At 41.7% G+C, this 20917-nt stretch overlaps 2 protein-coding genes across 4 annotated transcripts in view; one reads left to right on the forward strand and one right to left on the reverse strand.

The window, feature by feature from the left end:
- Positions 1 to 6741: 6741 nt before the first annotated feature.
- Positions 6742 to 14573, forward strand: prg4a (proteoglycan 4a). The gene is made up of 13 exons (XM_037787714.1): positions 6742 to 6913; positions 6995 to 7111; positions 8399 to 8512; positions 8889 to 8948; positions 9892 to 9954; positions 10029 to 10184; positions 10317 to 10418; positions 10883 to 10969; positions 11186 to 11325; positions 11703 to 11862; positions 12641 to 12739; positions 13918 to 14043; positions 14214 to 14573. Exons 1-13 carry the CDS (start codon positions 6835 to 6837, stop codon positions 14447 to 14449), a joined length of 1539 nt encoding a protein of 512 aa, XP_037643642.1. The 5' UTR covers positions 6742 to 6834; the 3' UTR covers positions 14450 to 14573.
- Positions 14574 to 14715: 142 nt separating this feature from the next.
- LOC119498668 (nucleoprotein TPR-like) overlaps positions 14716 to 20917 on the reverse strand; it is a 33016-nt gene continuing 26814 nt past the window's right edge. For 2 of the 3 annotated variants that reach the window (XM_037787711.1, XM_037787712.1), the window contains exons 44-55: positions 20547 to 20621; positions 19987 to 20253; positions 19694 to 19901; positions 19397 to 19611; positions 17966 to 18037; positions 17742 to 17833; positions 17497 to 17609; positions 17295 to 17393; positions 17018 to 17159; positions 16712 to 16809; positions 15564 to 15674; positions 14716 to 15056 (exon numbers count right to left, since the gene is read on the reverse strand). In XM_037787711.1, the coding sequence (XP_037643639.1) occupies positions 15001 to 15056; positions 15564 to 15674; positions 16712 to 16809; positions 17018 to 17159; positions 17295 to 17393; positions 17497 to 17609; positions 17742 to 17833; positions 17966 to 18037; positions 19397 to 19611; positions 19694 to 19901; positions 19987 to 20253; positions 20547 to 20621 (1548 nt within the window). In that variant the 3' untranslated portion in view covers positions 14716 to 15000. The remainder of the gene's footprint in view (positions 15057 to 15563; positions 15675 to 16711; positions 16810 to 17017; positions 17160 to 17294; positions 17394 to 17496; positions 17610 to 17741; positions 17834 to 17965; positions 18038 to 19396; positions 19612 to 19693; positions 19902 to 19986; positions 20254 to 20546; positions 20622 to 20917) is intronic. The other variant, XM_037787713.1, reaches the window with a different exon arrangement.

Here is a 20917-nt window from a genome sequence, read left to right on the forward strand (position 1 = left end):
ATAAAAGAAAAAGAAAAAAGAAAAAAATTAAAGAAAAAGAAAACAAACAACCTCATATTTTTCCAATCATATTAAAGGGACTGTTTGTAACTTTCAGAAATGCCTGTTAACAGCGACACCTGTGGCCGTTAAGTCAACGAAAGTCAGCGTCCTGTTGCTCACGCTTGTGCTCGCTCTACGTAGACATGAACGAGCATCGCTCAAAACAGTGAGGCGACACACGTCAGCTAAAAGCACAATATCACTCTATATTTCAGCTGCTTGGCAGTAATGTTAGCTGACCAGACGAAGGTCTCTCCATGAATCAATGATGATCCTAGTGTTGGCTTTTCCTGCCTCAGCCTCCGGGGCTCCGGAGGGAGTAACGTTATCGTCTCCGACCCGGTGCCGGTGGTCAGAGACGATAACGTTTCTCGCTGTGGAGCCCCCGTCAGTTCACAAGACACGGGAAACCTCTGTTGGTCTGGAGGAGCTGCAGCAGTTATTTCTGCACAAACGTCCACTGTACATTCACTAGATATTCTCAGAGCTACGAACTCTTCTGCAGTGTGTAGTGTGCGCGCATGAACGTCTAGAGGTGGAACGAGAACGAGTGCGGTGTGTGAGTGAAGGCAAGCAGGCAGAGGAGCAGAGTACAGCAGAGACTCCGGTCCTGGAGACCAAAGCTACGGTCTCCCCCGCATCCTCCGACCGCGGCCAACACTGTTTAACAGACGGGCTTCACTAGATACAACTTTGAGGTTTTGGTGTTTCCGTGTAGTTTGTGTTGGAGTCTGATGGTACGGGTCCACAGGGAGTCTGAACAGCGCAGCCACACGCGAGCGCGCGCATATACGAGTTATCAGTCCCGATACCCGATACCCGATACCTGATATGGTGCATCCCTAGTATCTAATGTTATTGTTTCTCCTTTTAGTATGTTGTGTCACTGGGGATGGGTGGTGTAGAGTGTTCTGTCTACTCGAAATGAGCAAAAGCCAATAAACATAGTTTTGGAATAAAATAGTGGAAAATCTAGCTAGATGGAAATAAGCGTGGCTTGTACTCGATGCATCTCATTCCAACGAGTCCAGGAATAATAGAATTTCACAGCACTTTTTCACAGCACGTCTATCAATAAAACTACAATGACTGGTCAAGGTATCACTGTTGAACATGATATAAATAGGGAATATGAATAAGAATACTCTAGGTAGGAGCCATGACTGCCATTTTAGAGATTATATTACATAAACCTGTTTGAGAAAAGCATTTGTTCTCACAAAAAGTTCCTAATTTGAATCAGGTCCATGTGACCACGAACTGAGAATAAACAAAAAGAGAACATTCTTTATCCACGAGGAAAATAAACTTTAGCTATAAAGCCGAAATAACGAGCGGGAACAAGTGAGGTCAGTGACGGGAAGATACCAGGAGGACGAGGTAATGCGAGCAGACGCTGGTCACCGACCCGTAGTCTCATGATCCAGGAGTCGTTACCAGTGTCAACTGAAGAACGTATAGGAGCATTAAAATGGTATAAAATGAATGTGAATCTCCAAACATCCTGGCAGCTACAGAGAGAAACTAAACCTACAATCACATGTTGATCTCTATTCTTCTTTCAGTTATGTTTCGTTGTCCAGACACGCTTTAAATACATGTTTCATAACGTCTGTCTGGCCTCCTGTTTGTCAACAGCAGCTGAATGTGTGGTGGTGCTCAGTGTGCGTTCCACAGTCTGTACATGGTCACAATGTGGGGTGCTAATAAAGTTTTATGAGCTGCTTTAATCTGACCAATCACAATACCTCACTGTGACCACACCCGTCACCGAGAGCTCATTAGAGGGCCGCCATCGCACATAATTGACTGTGAGAAATTGGAAAAATAAAAAGGCGAGCACACAACAGGTGAATGGGAACAGAGTGGGTGTGTTGATGTGTTCGGTCTGCTGCGGTGACTCATTCATACTGTATCATCTCTCTAGCAGATGGCCTGTAGGACCGAGTGTCAACAAGCTGATTCATAACAGACGTCAAACAGCCTTTTAACATACTTTATTTCAAACTTCTGTTAATATTAGGGCCGTCAATCGATTCAAATATTTAATCCCAATTAATCGCATGATTGTCTTTGATTAATCGCAAATTACTCACACATTTTTTATCTGTTCAAAATGTACCATAAAGGGAGATTTGTCAAGTATTTAAAGGTTCTATATTGTAAAAAGGGAGATTTTCATGTCTTTTATATCATAAAGCAGGTTTAAGTGCTTTATAAATACTGTTAAACTATCAAAACGCTCAATATACGGAGAAATACACACAGCCCGTATTCAGAAATTGTGCGTTTGAAACAAGCCGTTAGGATTTCTGTCCATTTGTGATGTCACAAATATACAATATTTAAACGGTTTTAAACTTAAACATTCTAAATGTGTCCCAGTTTATTTCCTGTTGCAATGGATGCAAATAACATCAGCTAAAAGGAAATAAACATGGACCTAAACTGTTGCATAGCAACGCAATTCCGTTGCCATTCCATTGAAATGCACTAAAACGGAGCGTTTCAGACAAAGAGGTGAATACAAGTATATTCAGGCAGACAGTATGAGGAAAATAAAGTTTTTTTTTAACATTACAGCATGTAAACATGTTCTAGTAGAAACACAAAATACAAGTATGAACCTGAAAATGAGCACGATATTGGTCCTTTAATCCTCTTATCAACATGGGAGTGGGCAAATATGCTGCTTTAAGCGAATGTATGTATATATTTATTATTGGAAATCAATTAACAACATAACACACATTGTCCAGAAACCCTCACAGGTACTGCATTTAGCATAAAACAATATGCTCAAATCATAACATGGCAAACTGCATCCCAACAGGCAACAACAGCTGTCAGTGTGTCAGAGTGCTGACTTGACTATGACTTGCCACAAAACTGCATGTGATTATCATAAAGTGGGCATGTCTGTAAAGGGGAGACTCGTGGGTACCCATAGAACCCATTTACATTCACATATCTTGAGGTCAGAGGTCAAGGGACCCCTTTGAAAATGGCCATGAGAGTTTTTCCTCGTCCAAATTTAGCGCAAGTTTGGAGCGTTATTTAACCTCCATTGCAACAAGCTTGTATGACGTGGTTGGTACCGATGGATTATTTAGGTTTTCTAGTTTCATATGACACCAGTAACTTCACTCTAGCTTTAAAACTGAGCTCGCTACAACCTCCCAAAGACCGATTGCATTAATGCATTAAAGAAATTAGTGCAGTTAAAAACAATTTGTGTTAACACATCATTATCGCATTAACTTTGACAGCCCTAGTTTTTATGAAAGACATTTTATGATGGAAGTTTTATAGAAAAAACAAACAAACTCAGTGCAAACCAATGCAGTCTGTGTGCTGCCGTCCTAGGGTTGGAGTCGTGGGGAAGGGGGTTTCATTGTAAATTGCTTTCTGTCACAGTCAAGTCAAGTCAATTTTATTTATAGCCCAATATCACAAATCACAAATTTGCCTCTGTGGGTTTCACAGTCTGTACGAGACCGTCTGTCCTTTGTGACCCTCAGATCAGAAGAGGGAAAACTCGACCCCAAATAAGCCTTCAATACGGAAACAGGGAAAAACATGGAAGAAACATCAGGAAGAGCAACAGAGGAGGGATCTCTGATCTAAAGCTACCCATTTCATAGCAGGTGATAAACAAATCTCATACTAATACGTCATATGATGACGGTATCTGGTGGTCGGACTCTGCAGGCGTCTAGTATAGTCAACAAGAATGTACAAACAATGTTGATTACAACGATGGTGATGGTGGTTTTGCACCCTGAATACGCCACGCACCCCCAGTAATGTTTGTATACAAGAAACCCGTCTATAAGTAAAATATCTTTCTGCATTAGCCAGCGTCTCCTTCGACTTCTGTCCTTATTTTCTCTAGTCTAAAGGGATAGTTCGGACTGTTTGAAGTGGGGTTGTATCATGTATGTCTAAAGATGATGATGTGTTTAAATGGTTAGTTCATATTCACCAAAGTCTTTCACAAAACAAACTAACCGATCGAGGCAGTGGTAGACCAGTAACTCCTGTGTTCTGCGAGGTGAAATTACCGTTTTTGTGAATGGAGTCTGGTGGCTTTAAAGAGAGCATCGATAACGGCTTCAGTTCCCCGTCAGAAAGGGAAGTCTGACAGCGAGGTAAAGCAGTGAAAATATTCTAAATATAGCGTACACTTACCTTGGGCGTGCCAACCTCCATCTACTGTAGGTAATACACTGACTATGGATAAGTAACCCCACTCCAAATAATCCAAAATATCCCTTTAATGTACTAACGGAAGAGATGAATAAATCCAAAAGTAAACAGTCTATCCACATCAAACTAAAATAAATGTCTCACCAGATTGACCCCGCTCATTTATTTTTTCCTCTCCTTGTGAACGTCATGTGTGACACATGCAGACACTTTTTTATGACCCACGGACTGAGCTGTTAAACAATTAAAACTCCACTGAATAATTGTCAAAACCACATGACATCAGTTTTGGCTCAAGCACCTCATTCCTCAAGTTGTGCCGGCTGAGAAAACAGGTAGGAGTAATATCACGTGTGGGTGAAGCCACAGACCTCAAAAAAGCACTGAAATGTACTTAAAGGGACTGTATGTAAGTTTTAATTGGCAATGTGGGAACAGGTTGTAACCTACACCTAAAAAATGAGACCTTTCGCGACTTTCTGGGTTTCCTCTATCCGCCGGTAGACTGCTTTTTATGTGAAGAATGCAGGGCCTGTTTTTTCTGGGAAAATCCAACCGATGGGACGTTGCACTCACTCAGGACGACCAGCCCCTACCACAACTCAAACAACACAAACTCCACGGAAGCACAAAAACCCCCCCAAAGTTTATATCGAGTGAAGAAAACAAAACAGGAATGTGACCGATGTTGGAGAGGAAAACTAGGATCAACATCGGCCGGGCCTTCGATTCACGGAGGAACCTTCGTTTTGTTTTAGGTATCAAAACTGGCGAAATTCCTAATGGACAGATAAGCTAACATTACTGCCAAGCGTGTGAAATATAAAGTGATATTGTGGTTTTAGCTGTCAATCACATTCAGTCTCGTGTGCGTCACCTCACTGTTTTGACCGATGCTCGCTCGCGTCTACGTAGTGCGAGCACAAGCGCGAGCAACAGGACGCTAATGGTACGTGTCCAAAGGGGCGTTTTTTATCGCGAGGGGACGCAACGCTTCCCAGCATTGGACGTTTGGTGTGCTGTCCCTAGAAACAAGGCACTCGGCTCCTGATTGGACGAACACTTTCCCGCCGTTGGCTGCTGCTCCCAGCTTTCAAACCGGAACCAGTATGGAGGCTCGTTTGGAAACTTTCTTCTCTTATTTCACGTAAATAGTTCACTGAAATGTGTTTCGGAAAACATTTGAGGCAAGAAATAATCCACGCAGTTGATGAATCTGTCTTTATTTTGGATCGACAACGTTTATTTTAAAAGATCCTCGGGAGTTTCGAGAGGCGGCGGGTTGCGTCGGACGCCCGTGATTTACATAAAGTAGACGAACCTTCAACTTTATGCAAACGAGGAGCGGGCGTTGCGACGCCTAGTCTCTCGAATCGCGACGCCACGCTACCAGAATGCATTGCGCGGCTGCTTACATAGACAATGAATGGGGGGCCTGGAAAGCACGGAGGCTGTGGACACGTACCATGACTGTCATTGACTCAACAGCCACAGGTGTCACTGCAATCAAGCAATTTCGGATTCTTACACAGAGTCCCTTTAAGTACTATAATATATTTTGATTAAAGCAGCAGTAGGTGAGATTGGAGCAAATATGATTAAAAAAAGTTATTTTTATAAAACGGTCGCTATACCGTGACAGTAGTACATGAAACAGGTAACCTGAAAAAAATCATGTTCCTCTGTGTCCTCCGGTGCTCCTAACGGCATCTGCAAGATTTCAAAGACCGGATGAAAACAAGCACTAAGAGCTGATCTGAGGTCTGCTGTCCAGCTGCTGTCTATGAGAGCCGGCTGTCAATCACTCGCAAACTCCGATCAAACAGTCAAACTAGGCAGCGCTCATCAAATATGAATCAATATCATATTACATTAATGCCTATTTCTCTCCTCAAATGTTTTCAGAAACATCTTGTAGTGCATGGTTTAGCTGTGAAAAGATAAAGTTTGTGACGCGGCCGCCATTGCTAATAGGAACACTCTCTCTGAAATGACCTATGATTGGTCAAAGTCTCCCGTCATGGGCTAGATTTTCTAAAGTCTGAAAACAGAGCCATGAGGAGGTGCAGAAGTCTCTCAGAACACTTGAATTACAATATGCTGAAAGGTTATTATGGGATTTTTAGTCCAATGATGCCAAAATATTCTGCCTACTGCAGCTTTAATTCAATGGTAACTTAAAAGAATAGTAAGACCAAGAAATTATTTGATATTGTAAAACGTAGAATATAAAACAATACAAAGAAAAGAAGGAGAAGACCGGCTTTAAGTGACTACGGTCACTTGTAATTATTTACTTTCCATCTGTGGTCTGGTTACTGTGTGTAGGAGTTCATTTATTGCCAGTGTAGGAAGTTTAAATATGTCTTGGCAGTTTTTATTTGTTCTGTGGGCGTAGTACGAGTGTGTGTTTGTGTGTGATGCTAATTTAAAGTGTCCTGTCTCTCGTGTATAAAAGCAACAGACTGACGGACTGAAAGAAGACGAGGAGAGGTGACACACTGAGAAGGTAACTCTTTCTATTACAGCGTCTCTCTCTGTAAATCACAACTGTTGCTTCGGTTCAGCTCTTGGGTGAAGAAGATGATGATGATGATGAAGATGTCACTGTGGCTTCTGTTGTGTGGCCTTGCCGTGACCTACACTACTGCTGCTGGACCAGGTACGCACTACTGACACATCTATTTAAAGTTATGATATGCTTTATGAAAAACTAAAGTGTTATTGTGGCGTCTCTCTTCAGGCAGCTGCGTGGGTCGCTGTGGGGAGGCTTTCACCAGAGGCCAGCGGTGTACCTGTGACTTCAACTGCATGCATCATAATGAGTGCTGCCAAGACTTTCAGGCTACCTGCACCGGCGGTATGACACTCAACAGATCTACATTTATATTTGTATTGATTTATCTGTGTGAATTATGATCAAAAAGTATTAAGATATAGCAAAGATATGTAAGTAGAACAGACCAAAGAGAAGGATTAGACGCTTATTATGTCTGACTTTTAGTTTATAGTGATTAAATGTTGCAGCATAGGCGTTAAGCTTTCGTTTCCATGGAACGTTTTACCTTCTTTTAGCTCATTGTTTTGGTTTCTATTCACTTTTTAACTTGTTTTGCTCATTTTTTTTTCCAATTTTGGAGCCTCTTTAGCTCATTGTTTTGGTTTCTATTAACTTTTTAGCTTCTTTTAGCTCATTGTTTTGGTTTAGCTCATTGTTTTGGTTTAGCTCATTTTAACTTGTTTTGCTCATTTTTTTCAAACTTTGGAGCCTCTTTAGATCATTGTTTTGGTTTCTACTAAGTTTTTAGCTTCTTTTAGCTCATTGTTTTGGTTTATATTCACTTTTTAACTTGTTTTACTCCTTTTTTTTTACAACTTTGGAGCCTCTTTAGCTCATTGTTTTGGTTTCTATTAACCTTTTAGCTTCTTTTGGTTATTTATTTTGTTTCTATGGAGCTTTTCAGCCTCTTTAGATTATTGTCTTGGTTTCTAACTTTTTAGCCTCTTCATCTTATTGTTTTGTTTTCTATAAGGATTTTAGCCTGTTTTGCTCATTGTTTTGGTTTCAATTAACTTTTAAGCCTCTTAGCTTATTGTTTTGGTTTCTATAGATTTTTTAGCCTCTTTAGCTCATTGTTTTGGTTTCTATTAACTTTTTAGCTTTTTGTGGTTATTTTTTGTTTCTATGGAGCTTTTTAGCCTCTTTAACATATTGTTTTGGTTTCTAACCTTTTAGCCTCTTCATCTTATTGTTTTGTTTTCTATAGCTTTTTTAGCCTCTTTAGCTCATTGTTTTGGTTTCCTTTAACTTTTTAGCTTCTTTTGGCTATTTTTTCGGTTTCTATGGAGCATTTTAGCCTCTTAGCTTAATGTTTTGGTTTCTATTAACTCTTTATCCTCTTCATGTTATTGTTTTGGTTTCTATGGAACTTTTACCCTCTTTAGCTTATTGTTTTGGTTTCTACAAAGCTTTTTAGTCTCCTCAGGTCTCACTGCTCTCTGCTACCCTGTTTCATGCAGAATCAGGCAGACGGTTTTGACCAGTTAAAATGTTGAAACTCTGCTCTGCTGTGCTGATGATGTGATGATGATGTGACTCTGCTCTGCTGTGTTGATGATGTTCTGTTGGTCTGTCTGTCGTTTTCAGCTCAGTCCTGTCAGGGTCGCTGTGGCGAGGCATACAGACGTGGTCGGGTGTGCGAGTGTGATCCACAGTGCACCCAGTACAGCACCTGTTGTCATGACTACCAGCGACAATGCGGTAATGTCCATCAACAACAACAACCACCACAGCTAAAGCAACTCATGTATACACAATGCCCTACTGTGAAACATATACACAACTATAGTGATGTTAAAGCTGCAGTGGATGGAAATGGAGCAAATATGATTAAAAAAAAGTAGTGCATGAGACAGGTAATCTGAAAGAAATCATGTTCCTCTGTGCATGAGGAGGTGCAGGAGTTTAGTTTTCTCTCAGAACATTTGAATTACAATTTGCTGAAAGGTTATTAGGGATTTTTTGCCCATTGATGCCAAAAACGTTCTGCCTACTGCAGGTTTAACAAGCTTGGGTACTGAATGAACAAGATATCCTGATCTGAATGCTTTCTTCCACCTCGTCTCTCTGTCCTCAGATGCCAGAAGGTCAGTTTCACGCACCGCGGCTTTCAAGCCGGTGAGGACTGCAGCTTCAGGTGAGCAGTATAACAACTAACCAACCAGCAGAAGAGCTTCCCTTTCACTGACACTGCAGCTTTTACACTGGAATCTGCTATCACTCACCTGATCTATTACTGTTCAATGAATAGAGTAACCAAACAATCCTTAAGGGTATTTAAACCTGCCAAATAGGGCCATTATTGCTCATGTGTGAAGACGGAATATGAATCTGAATTGACAGAATGAAAGACATTTTGTGAATATGTATTAAATAGGGCTGTGTATTGGCAAGAATCTGGCCATGCGATACATAACATAATACAGGGGTTACAATTCAATATATTGCGATTTTTTAAAATCTAATTTTAAGAAAACTGTCATATTATAAAGAACACACCACCATACGCATAATATCTGAGTATAAAAAGTTTACTTTTTGTATGAAATCAGAACAGGGGGTTCTGCATTTGCATTTATCACAGTCCTTCTAACATCCAACGAGGGCTGCAACTAGCGATTAGTTTCACCGTCTATTAATCTGTAATTTTCTCGATTAATCGATTAGTCGTTTGGTCTAAAAAAAATGTCAGAAAATTGGGAAAATTTATGTTTTGTCCAAAGCTCAAAGATATTCAGTTTACTGTCATAGAGGAGTAAAGAAACCAGAAAATATTCACATTTAAGAAGCTGAAATCAGAGAATTTTGACTTTTTCCTAAAAATTATTCAAATCTAAAAGTTGACAACTAATCGATTAATCGTTGCAGCTCTACATCCAACACAAAAGCAACAGGCAGCTACTCAGAATACAATATATTGAGTTTTACTCTCTTCAGACAAGCTTGAAACATGTTGCTGTACTGAGTATCTGCCTTTTGTGTTCCCTTTTGAATACCAAACTGATGTTGGATAACAGCTGTGTCCTTACAGTCCTCATACAACTGATATGTATATATATATATTTTTTTCTCCTCCTCAGGGAAACGGAGATCAGAGAGCGAATGGATAATGTCCAACAGTGCGAGCGAGGAATGGTACACAGGTAGATGTTGTTTTAATGCTGAACTAATTCAAAATGAGACATAAAAACATAAAAACATTTTCTTTCTCCTGTAGGTGTGAGGAAAATCCCCGTTGGTCTACAGCCAATGCCTTTCTCTGATTATGGAGTTCCATACTCTCCAGCACGTGGCTCCTCTCTGCCCAGCTACGGTGCTCCGACTCTGGGCGGCAGTGCTCCTGTCACTCCCTCTGGCCCTGGAGCTGTTGATGGTAAAGTCAATGTCCACCCGGTGCTGTCGTTTAAAAAATAACTTGTATCCTAGATATGTTAAACACAAGTGTTAATTTGATTTATTACATTTGTCTAAACAATGTTAAATGTTGGGTTTTTTTTGTCCCCAGGTCTCAGTGACCCAGCAGGCTCCAGGCCCAGACCCAGCACCCTGCAGGATGTAGCCCAGGCCTTGGCTCTGGTGGAAGGAGCGTCTGAGGGACCAGGGACAGGTAGGACAAGTGGTCCTGACTTCAGTCTCTTGTGTCTTTACATATACAAATATTACAAATGTGATATTATATATTTAAGTCTCTAGTAATGAAAAATGTTTTGAATATTCAGTGTTTTTTTTATCAAAATTACTTTTAATCTTTTAAAATACTGAAAACTAACCACTAATCACTGTGTTCAAAATATAACTTCTTTGAAATTTCTTTAAAAAAATCATGACATCAGTTACCAGGTTACATTTGTGTAGACAATAAGTCACATAAATGGTGAATAAAGTCAGTTTTTGATCAATTTTGAGGTAAATATTGGGTTAATTTGGCAGTTTTTCCCAAAGAAATGTCAAATAGGTTACTTGCTAATTATCACCTAATTATCATGAAATTTGCGGACCTGTAAAATGAAGTGTTACCGATCAGTTTTTAACCCTTTGAGTGTGTAGGATTAATATTGTGTGTGTTTGTAGGACTCCTTGGTGATGTCAACCTATGCAGTGATTCTCCCATCAATGGACTGACAGCTCTTAGCAACGGGACCATTCTGATATTTAAAGGTCAGTATCAGTGTGTGTTGTTGCAAACTGTCACGTCGAGAGGCCCTTCTGGATAAATGTTCTATTGTTTCTACATATTAAAGTGTGTGTAATGACTTGAGGATAAAAGGATATTCTGTAAACACAGTATTGGGAATATAATTTCAATATAGTGTTTATATAATTTGTATGTGTATGATCTTAGTGTGAGCTGTTTGACTTATATGTGTGATTCAGGTGAGCTGTTCTGGTCAGTGGACCCGGTCAGTCGCTCAGTTGGTCCTCCACAGAGTATCGCAGACACTCTGGGCGTCCCCTCTCCCATCGATACCGTCTTCACACGCTGCAACTGCCACGGAAACACCTACATCATCAAGGTACAATATTACTATAAGCCATTATTACTGCAACTACGACCACTGTGTTACTTCTGCTACTGCTGCTATGACTATTACTACAACTACTCACGTTAATAATATTAATACTACAACAATTTCTGTACTGTTACATTGATACTAGATTATACAGTAAGTACTACTAGTAACATATATACTGTAGGTAAACTAAGTAAAATATGTACGTAAACTAAGTAAAATAAGTAAGCGGTGTTGGTAAACATTCTATATTTACTGAATACTGTATGTTTATGCCGAGATGTGTTACAGTAATGGCCACTCACTGTCTACACACTACAAGATCACTTCTGAAAGTTATCCTCTCTCTCACCATCTGTCCTCCTCAACCGTCGCTCCAGGGAGACCAGTACTGGCGTCTAGACGGAAACATGGTGATGGAGCCGGGCTACCCCAAACCTCTGGCATCTGAGTTCCCGGGTCTGACAGGAAGCATCAATGCTGCTCTGGCAGTACCGGCCACCACGAGCACACCAGAGACTGTGTACTTCTTTATGAAGGGTGAGGAAGACAGACAGACAGACAGAGAGACGGAGGCACAATCTAGAGCTGGGGAGGGGTTCACTGTCTTGCCTTTCTGGCCTGAATTTTGAGCCGCACGACTCATTTTAGAGTCGGACCGAATTTCAGCTTCGTCGGGCGTCGTTTGCCGTGCAGCGTACGGGGGGGGACCGAGGACCGATTAACTCGTCGGTTGAATTTCTGTCAGAAGTTACAATGTTTTGTTCTTTATTAAAAAAAAATAATTAAGTTAGTAAATGTGCAAATGTAGCTGCGCAAAATTCAACATGTGCAAGATTATTACAGGCTAAAACAGGATGGTCTTGTCATTTGCTAAGCGATAGTAATACATACGCTGCATAGCTACCTTGGCGTGCAAATCAAGAGGGGAACAATTCGTAATCCGTAGCGGGAACAAGAGTCCAACTGAAGTAGTTGTTGGATCACCTGTTAAGAGGAGTGAGGAGTCAGTATTCAATCACGGTATAAAACAGTCTATAAACTATGTTTTTCAAACAGTGTGAATCACCACAACCAGGAGAAGTCCTTGAGCATACAGTCATAAATTAGCACAAAAAATATCAGGCTGATGGGTCCAGCAGTACGAGAGATTTGCCGTGGACAGATGCAAGGATGCACACACACAACCGGATGCATAATCTCCTGGTGGAGATAACAAAACAAACTTGCAGATAGATGGACATACAGTGTGTCTTTTTAATGCTGTTTGAGTTTTTGGACTTTACCAACAGTAGCTCTATTTATGTTTGTCCTCTAGGAGACGTCATGCAGAGGTTCATCTTCCCAGCAGACAGCACCGCCTCCTGCAGCAAGACACCAAGGAGCTCCTTGAACAGACGTTTCGCTCGTCAGGCTGGTCAGTATACTCACAAAGCTTTTCCCCCCAAATTGTTGAACTGCTCCTTCAAAGGCCCAGGGATGGGTTAAAAAAAAAAATTCCAGCAAAAGTTGCAGCATAGGGACACACCAAGAACATCCACAACAAATAGGCACCAACCCACTGTTGGTCCTCACCACTAACCAAACACTTATAGAGAGTATTATCATAATGAACTCTACTTTATTTGTCCTAATGAGCATTTAGTTTGCAATAAGTAGTAAAAATCATTACATAAAACCTTAAGTTTATTAGGTTAAATTAAAGGAATGACTATCAAAGTAGACTTCTTAAAAGGAATAGGAAAACTTCTTAAAGTGATGTAAATGGGGGCAATTTAACCATTTTACGTCACTAAATCATAACTTTTCTCTGTTTTTTTTATTCAGCCTGCATAAGGCATGCAAGAAAAACGTTTTTTACTCACACGGTAATGGATAAACAAATGGTCATTTTCTGAGTGAAGTATTTCTTTAAATGTACTTTAAAGCAGCAGTAGGTAGAATTGAGCATATGATTAAAAAGTTATTTTTTATAAAACGGTCACTCTATCTTGACAGTAGTGCATGAGACAGGTAATCTAATAAAAATCATGTTCCTCTGGTGTCCTCTGGTGCTCCTAATGGCATCTGCAAGATTTCACAGACAGGAGGAAAACAACCAATCAGAGCCGAGCTGGAGCTTTGCCGTCTCTGAGCAGCTGTCAATCACTCCGATCAAACAGTCAAACTAGGCAGCGCTGATCAAATATGAATCAATATTCTGTTACTGTAATGCCTATTTCTCTCCTCAAATGTTTTCAGAATCATCTTGTAGTGTACTGTTTAGCTGTAAAATGAGAAAGTTTGTGACCCGGCAGCCATGTTGAGATCAGTTGAGGAAATACCAAGCACCGCCCAGCAGCCAGAGCACAGCCAATAGGAACGCTCTCTCTCTCTCTGAAATGACCTGTGATTGGCTAAAGTCTCCCATCATTGGATTTTTTAAAACCTGTAAACAGAGTCATGAGGAGGTGCAGAAGTCTAGTTTTCTCTCAGAACACTTGAATTATAATATGCTGAAAGGTTATTATGGAATATTTTGGGCCCAATGATGCCATCAACATTCTGCCTACTGTCACTTTAAATGCTGTTGTTTTCATTTCTCACATCTTTCAGTTCTTCTAAATGGAGAGATCAACATCAAAGTGTCTCTGAAGGGATTCCCCTTCCCGGTCACCTCGGCTCTGTCCATGCCCAGCCCTCAGAGCAGTCATCTGTACGATCACTACATCTTCTCTGGACGTAAGAACCATCCATCCATTATTCTGTTTATCCTCATTAGAAAGCAACAGGTTAGCGTAACTCTACGAGTCACTGACGGAGAGAAAAGTAGTTTAGTGTAGTAATACGTCAGTCTAGTTGAGTGTGTCTGAGCTGAAATTATACTTTTCTGTCTACTTTTTCCTCTGCAGCTCTCTTCTTCAGCTGCCAGATCTCAGGTGACCTGCCGGTACTGGCCTCACCTCACCCATCTGCATTATTCCCACCCCCACTACCTCCACCCAGCCTCAGCCCTGCTGCTGATGCTGCTGCTGCTGATGCTGCTGCTGCTGATGCTGCTGGTGCTGTGGCAGCCAACTTGGCCACTCTAAACGCTAACCCTCCCCTCCCAGTCAACTCCATCAGAGTTTGGCTGCGCTGTCCCTAGCAACATCCTGCCAAGGAGACACTGTTCTGGTATTTTCTGTATCAGCGCAACAAATTCTACTACGCAAATATACTGTCTAACGCACAAAACGTTTTTCTAATACATTCATATCATGATTTTTAACTCCCGGAAGAAAGTTTTGTTTTGTACGATGTCAACTAAATACAATCAAATATTTTAACAGCTCCAACCTTCTATAAAACCCCAAAGCTCCAAACTGCTAAAGACACATGAGAGATAACTTAATAACGACTGGGACGATACGCTTCTATCCATTATTCAACTTTATTATTAAAACAAGTGTATTAAATGAAGATGCTAACAAAATAACAACGCTCTGTGAAACACACAACTAAAAACTCATCACTGGGTTTCACAAACAATGTGACCACACACACGCATACAAAGCATCTACAGTACATCCCATATCTCTTATATAATAGTGTGATTATTGAGAATACTGAATGTCTCAAAAAAGTCAACAAAAAAATAATCCAGGGAATAAGTGTCGTCTTTTCGTTTCCTTATTGGATGAGATGGTGACATCATCATTAGGCGAAGCCCCCTCTGCCCATGGCCCCTCCCCTTCCTCCTCGAGAGAAAGTGCCTGAAAACAAACGAAGAGGAGAAAGAATTAACGACCGAGATGATCCAGATGATCCAGCATCATCATTTCTGTGCCCACGTTTACGCTGCCCTCTGCTTATTGCACTTTAATAAACAGCTTCATCATTATACCCTGGAGTGGAGTTTATTCTGCAAGTGTACAATATCAGTGATTACTATATTATTGGAGGTGTTGTTTTACTGGTCCGGCCCACTGGAGATATATGTATGATATATGTATGAGGCCCATGAACTAAAATGAGCCTGACACCCCTGGTGTAGAAGAACTATGGTGGCCTTCAGGTGCATTTACAACCACCAAATTCAAGCTGCCATTTCAACGTAAAAACGCAAAGTCTCTCTCTAGAACCAGTGTTTGGTTTGTCCGTTCTGGGCTACTGTAGAAACACGGAGGAGCAACATGGCGGACTCTGTGAAAGAAGAGCCCTATATAATCTTTACTGACACACTGAAAGTCCAGTCGTCCAGGACGGTTTTAGTTTCTTACCTCTGCGGCTGAGTAACGTCCTGGTCTCGACCCTCCCTCCTCTGGTCCCTCTGCCCAGCAGGCTGCTCATCAGACTGGGCAATGTGCGCCGCTGGGCGGCACTGCTGGTGTCTGTGAATGAAACCGGTGATGAGCAACGAGGCTTCGGTGACTCTTCATTTTACCGGTCCGCAAACTTCATGGTAATTAGGTGATAATTAGCAAATAACCTATTTGGAATTTCTTTTGGAATTTCTGCCAAATTACCCCAATATTTACCTCAATTTATCAAAAAAATTACTTTACTATAAACATTATTTAATTATTATATTCTGCTATTTCCCAACAGCTGGTAATTTCCAGGATAGGAATCCAAAGTTAATTGATCTGCTTTATTTCCATGTCTGCTGATAAATATATACAAATTAGCAAATAACTTCTTTGAAATTCCTTTAAAAAAACTCCCTGAATCATGACATCAGCTACCAGGTTACATTTGTGTAGACAATAAGTCACATGATGGTGAGATTTGTGTCTGATCAGAAGTGTCTTCTATTAGTTTTCCACCTCCGGTGAAGAGCCGCTTCTCAAGCCTAAGGGCCCTATTTTAACTATTATATGCTATTTTAGCATATCATTATTAAATCATGTTTATAATAAAGTAATTTTTTTAATAAATTTTGAGGTAAATATCGGGGTAATTTGGCAGTAATTCCAAAGAAATTTCAAATAGATTACTTGCTAATTATCACCTAATTACCATGAAATTTGAAGGACCTGTAAAATGAAGTGTTACCGAGACTTTAAACTTTAAATGTTAAAAGGATTCCTCCAGTTGTGATGAATGTCCAGGTACATCTCTGTACAAACTGCTGTGGTTTCAATGTTTTTATTTATGGATCTATAGCAGCGGTCAGTTATAAAGAAATAACAGACCGTAGAATGCCGTGATTGACCAATCAGAATCGAGTATTCAACAAAGCCGTGTAATAAAACAAGTGAAAGGTGAAAGGTTGTGTTGATGTGGAAGCTAACATGTTAGAATGTGAACAAGTCAGTGAAGTTCTGTTTACATGCCAGAAAAACGTTGGTTGGGGTTCATAATGAAAATCGATTTGATGTAGGACCCTATGTAAACCCTATGATGTTCAGTAAACAGAATAAATTACCGGGGTCTTGGCTGGTAGACGGCAGTGAAGCATCATCACTCTGCTGTCCTGTTGGTTCCATGTCTGTTTGGCTCTCCAAAGACGATTCAATACCAGAACTGGAAAACACAAATACTGTACTCAACACACAAATACTCCATCCTAAAAACAAGTATCAGCCAAACCCGAGTATATACGTCCGGACCGTGATCGGTCAGTCTGTGAATTTGTGGCTAAATTTTTACACAGATAGTCAGAGGTCATGTCTATAATGCTAAATCCAATCTGAAATAGCTTCCCCAGTGTGACTGTTCAGAAGTCGCTCACCCCTCTCCTTCGTGCTCCATGAAGACTTCATCTCCATCATCTGCAGCGCTAGCCATCCCGGTGGAGGTGGTTACCATGGGAACCGACTGGGATGCCATGTGGTCACTACTGTCTGAAGGCAGAGACTCTGTGAAGACCGTCACTGACGGGAGACAGAGAGTCACGATGCAGCATTTGGAGATTTAAAAGTGACACGTGTTGAATAATGTCCAGAGAGTGTGTGTGTGCGTGTGTGTGTGTGTGTGTGTGTGTGTGTGTGTGTGTGTGTGTGTCTCACCTGGTGCAGCCACTTGTAAAGGCGTGGTGGGAACACTCCGTCCTCCTCCGTCTTCATCGTGAGCAGCCAGGAACAGAGGAGACTCATACATCCCCAGACCTACACACACAGTAGTAGTAGTAGTTGTAAGGCGGACTGGATGAATGTAACTATTTTGAGATCAGTTCAGGTGTGACTGTGGATGTAAGCGTGCGTGTCGTACCTCCTTGAGACGCCAGCTGTCCCAGGTCAGAGTGTGAGGCTGATGTCTGAGGCATCAGGTCTTCTGGAGGTCCAAACCTGAACCTGGTGGACAGACCTGCTACCTGAGGAGAACTGAGGAGATGAAAGACACACACGGGGAGGTAACATGAGAGATTTATCACGAGGGGAATTTTCTGAGGACTTCTTACTGTAAAATGTGTGTGTGTGCGTGTGCGTGTGTGCGTGCGTGCGTGTAGACCTTACTGTATAGCCTCAGCAAAGCCGTCAGTGCGGTGTGGGACCACCAGAGTGGGAGTACTGGGAACCATTCTGTCGTCATCATCAAAGAAATGTTGCTGCAACACACTCACAGATCTACTTCACATGCTTCATACACACAGCACGAGCCTTTTTACACCAATAACACATGACGGATATGTTCTGACACCATTAACAGTAAATGTAATCCAACACACTCCGTCTCTTACCATGCTGCCTATTCCAGGGGTCAGCTGAGGTCCGCGTCCTACTGATGGTCTGCGCAGCTGAGAGGACTGTCTCTGATCAACAAACACATTTCATCACGGTCAGTGTCTTCTACAATTTATTCAATTGCCTTCCAGGACATTTTCAAAGCACTGATCAAGTCATCTAAATGGCTAAAACAACTTGAATGAGTGAGCTAATAGGCTACCAGTGTTCAATTTGGCAGCTATTTTAGATTTAGTCTTCGCCTTTAGACGAAAATACTTATTAGTTTTAGTCACATTTTAGTCATTTTCATCATTCATAGTTTCAGTCAACAAAAAGTCATTACATTTTAATCAACTTTTTTCTCTTAATTTTGTCCTTTTTTAATTTAGTCTTAGTCCCGTGTCAAATGTTCTTTTATAGTCATCTTATTATATTGAACATTTCGGTCAATCTAGTCCAGTCAAACCAATCATTTTGTCATTTTAATCAAACTTATTTCACATTAGATTTTATCTTATCAATATCTGATAAAAAACACAGGTTCAAGAACGCAGCTTTGCTTTTGTAAAGTTTTTATTTTTTAAACTACATTTTAGTCTCGTGTTTTTTCATCAACAATGTTGCATGTGTTATATCGTCACTGTTGGTGTTTAATGACGTCGGTGCCGTCTCGTCTCAGTCATGGGAAAAAAAGGTTGATGGCGAACATATTTCGTCGTAGTTTTCATTAACGAAATTAACACTGTAGTCTACTATGAGGATGTTTGGAGAAAATTCAGTGTCCTGTGTGATAAAGCTACAGCTAACTTTAGTTAGTCCTAGGGATGTTCATAATTAACTGTTTAACCGACACTAAGAATTTTAACTGATTAATGCTATCGGTTAATACTGTTAAAAGAAAGATTAAAAATTAATTAAAAAGCTGAGCAAAAAAGCTGCTCCACCTTAAGAGAGTCTGAGCTGGAGATACAGGATACAGGAAGATGGCTCGGGTCTTGAGGAGTTGTAGCATTTATTCACCGACAAATAAACTTTACACACACTGCTACAGCTACGTTCACAGCTATAACGCCACTGACAACCCCACACTCACGGTCTGTCGCACACTTGCTATCGTTACGCCGGGCTGACACACAGTTGACATCCTAAATGGTGGAGAGTTACTGGTAAAGTTGGCTGCATGTGTCCTCGACACTACACGCAGCATCGTGGCTGCTAACTCTCCTGGACGGGTGAACTGGGGACTCAGTTGTCTGTTGTGCTCCATACGCTACAGCTGGCGCACCGCTACATGCGACGCACTAATCTTGTCAGTTAACGGTTAATAATCGGTTAATGAGGATCGGTTATTGGTTTAAAACAAATGTCAAAATTAGCACCTCTAGTTCAGTTTCATTTGATCAAGCTGTGTGTGTGTGTGTGTGTGTGTGTGTGTGTGTTTGTACCTGTGTGTGTGGGGGTCCCAGCTCCGGAGCCGGAGGTTGGATGTAGAGCCGAGGTGGGAGAGGGTGTGGCGGCCTCCGTGGGTGGGGCAGGCGGGGTGTTAGGGTGGAGGAGGAGGAGGAGGGGGAGGGTACACAAGAGGAGGAGGAGGTTGGGGGGAAGTGGAAAAGGTCTCTGGGGGGGTCGGACTCTGACGCGGCGCTGCTGCTGCCTTCATCTGGAAGAGAGGAGCGACTCACATTAGATGGTTTTATAAATGAGGAGCAGTGAGACGAGTGCGAGAGGACAGAAGGACTCACTGCTGTGTGACGGCTCAGAGGGACGCTGGGAGTCTGAAGACGCTCCACACACACTCTCCTCGGCGTTGGTGGCTCCCGATGGCTCGTCCTCCCCTCCCTCCTCTTCTGCCTCCCTGCTCTCCTCGTTACTCTCCTCTCCTCCCCTCATCCCGCTGCCACCAGCATCATCATCATCCTCGTCTTCATCACCTTCCCGATCCTCCTTATACTGAGGCAGACACAGAAAGTTATTTACTCTGGACTATAGATCAAAGCTGAAAACATTTTTAACATGATAATACACAAAACAGCACCTCTTCTTCTTCCTCTTCTTCTTCTTCTTCTTCTTCCTCCTCCTCTTCCTCCTCGTCGTCGTCGTCCTCTTCACCTTCGTCCTCCTGCTTCTCCTCCCCCTCTTTGCTCTCGTGGCTCTCGCTGTCCGTGTCGATCACGATGACGTCCCGGATAATAGCGGAGCCCTGAGAGGACATCATATCAGAGGGGACAAACTGGGACACGCCTTCCTCCTCGATGTCCTCGTCCTCTTCAGCTAAAACGGGGAAACAGTCGTCTGGAAGCTCCTGCAACCCAAACATGAACACATTATTATTAAATACTTTACACCACTGCAGGTGGTCTCAATGTCATTCCCCTGCTAGTGGAGAGGATTTACAGCTGTGAACTTAATGTGCATGTCTGTAGTAGCGTCATCTACAACTACATTGACTAACATCTGTCTCATCTGGGGCTGCAACTAACCATTTTCATTATAGATTAAAGGTACAGTGTGTAACATCTGGCGGCATCTAGTGGTGAGGTTGCAGATTGTAACCTCTCCCGTGTGCCAAGCGTGTAGGAGGCCTTAGTGACTGACCTGACTGTCATCTGGTGAATCCTGTTGTTCTCCTTCATCCCTCAGCTCTTCTTCAATCTCCTCATCCCCTTCCATCTGAAACACACCACATTACACAGCTGTAACTGCACAGTCAATACGTTAATAATGAAGGAATTGAAAGACACACAAAACAAAAAACAGTGACAACCGGGAACATCCCAGAAGAGCTGCAGTTCTGGAGATGCTCTGACCCAGTCGTCTAGCCAGCACTATTTGGCCCCTTGTCAAAGTCGCTCACATCCTTACGCTGGCCCATTTTTTCTGCTTCCAACACAAAGTTCAAAATGTGCACTTGCTGTCTAATATATCCCCCCCCACTGCCAGGTGCCATTGTAACGAGATAATCCATG

Source organism: Sebastes umbrosus, chromosome 12 (assembly GCF_015220745.1).
Source record: "Sebastes umbrosus isolate fSebUmb1 chromosome 12, fSebUmb1.pri, whole genome shotgun sequence".
Taxonomy (NCBI): Eukaryota; Metazoa; Chordata; class Actinopteri; order Perciformes; family Sebastidae; genus Sebastes; species Sebastes umbrosus.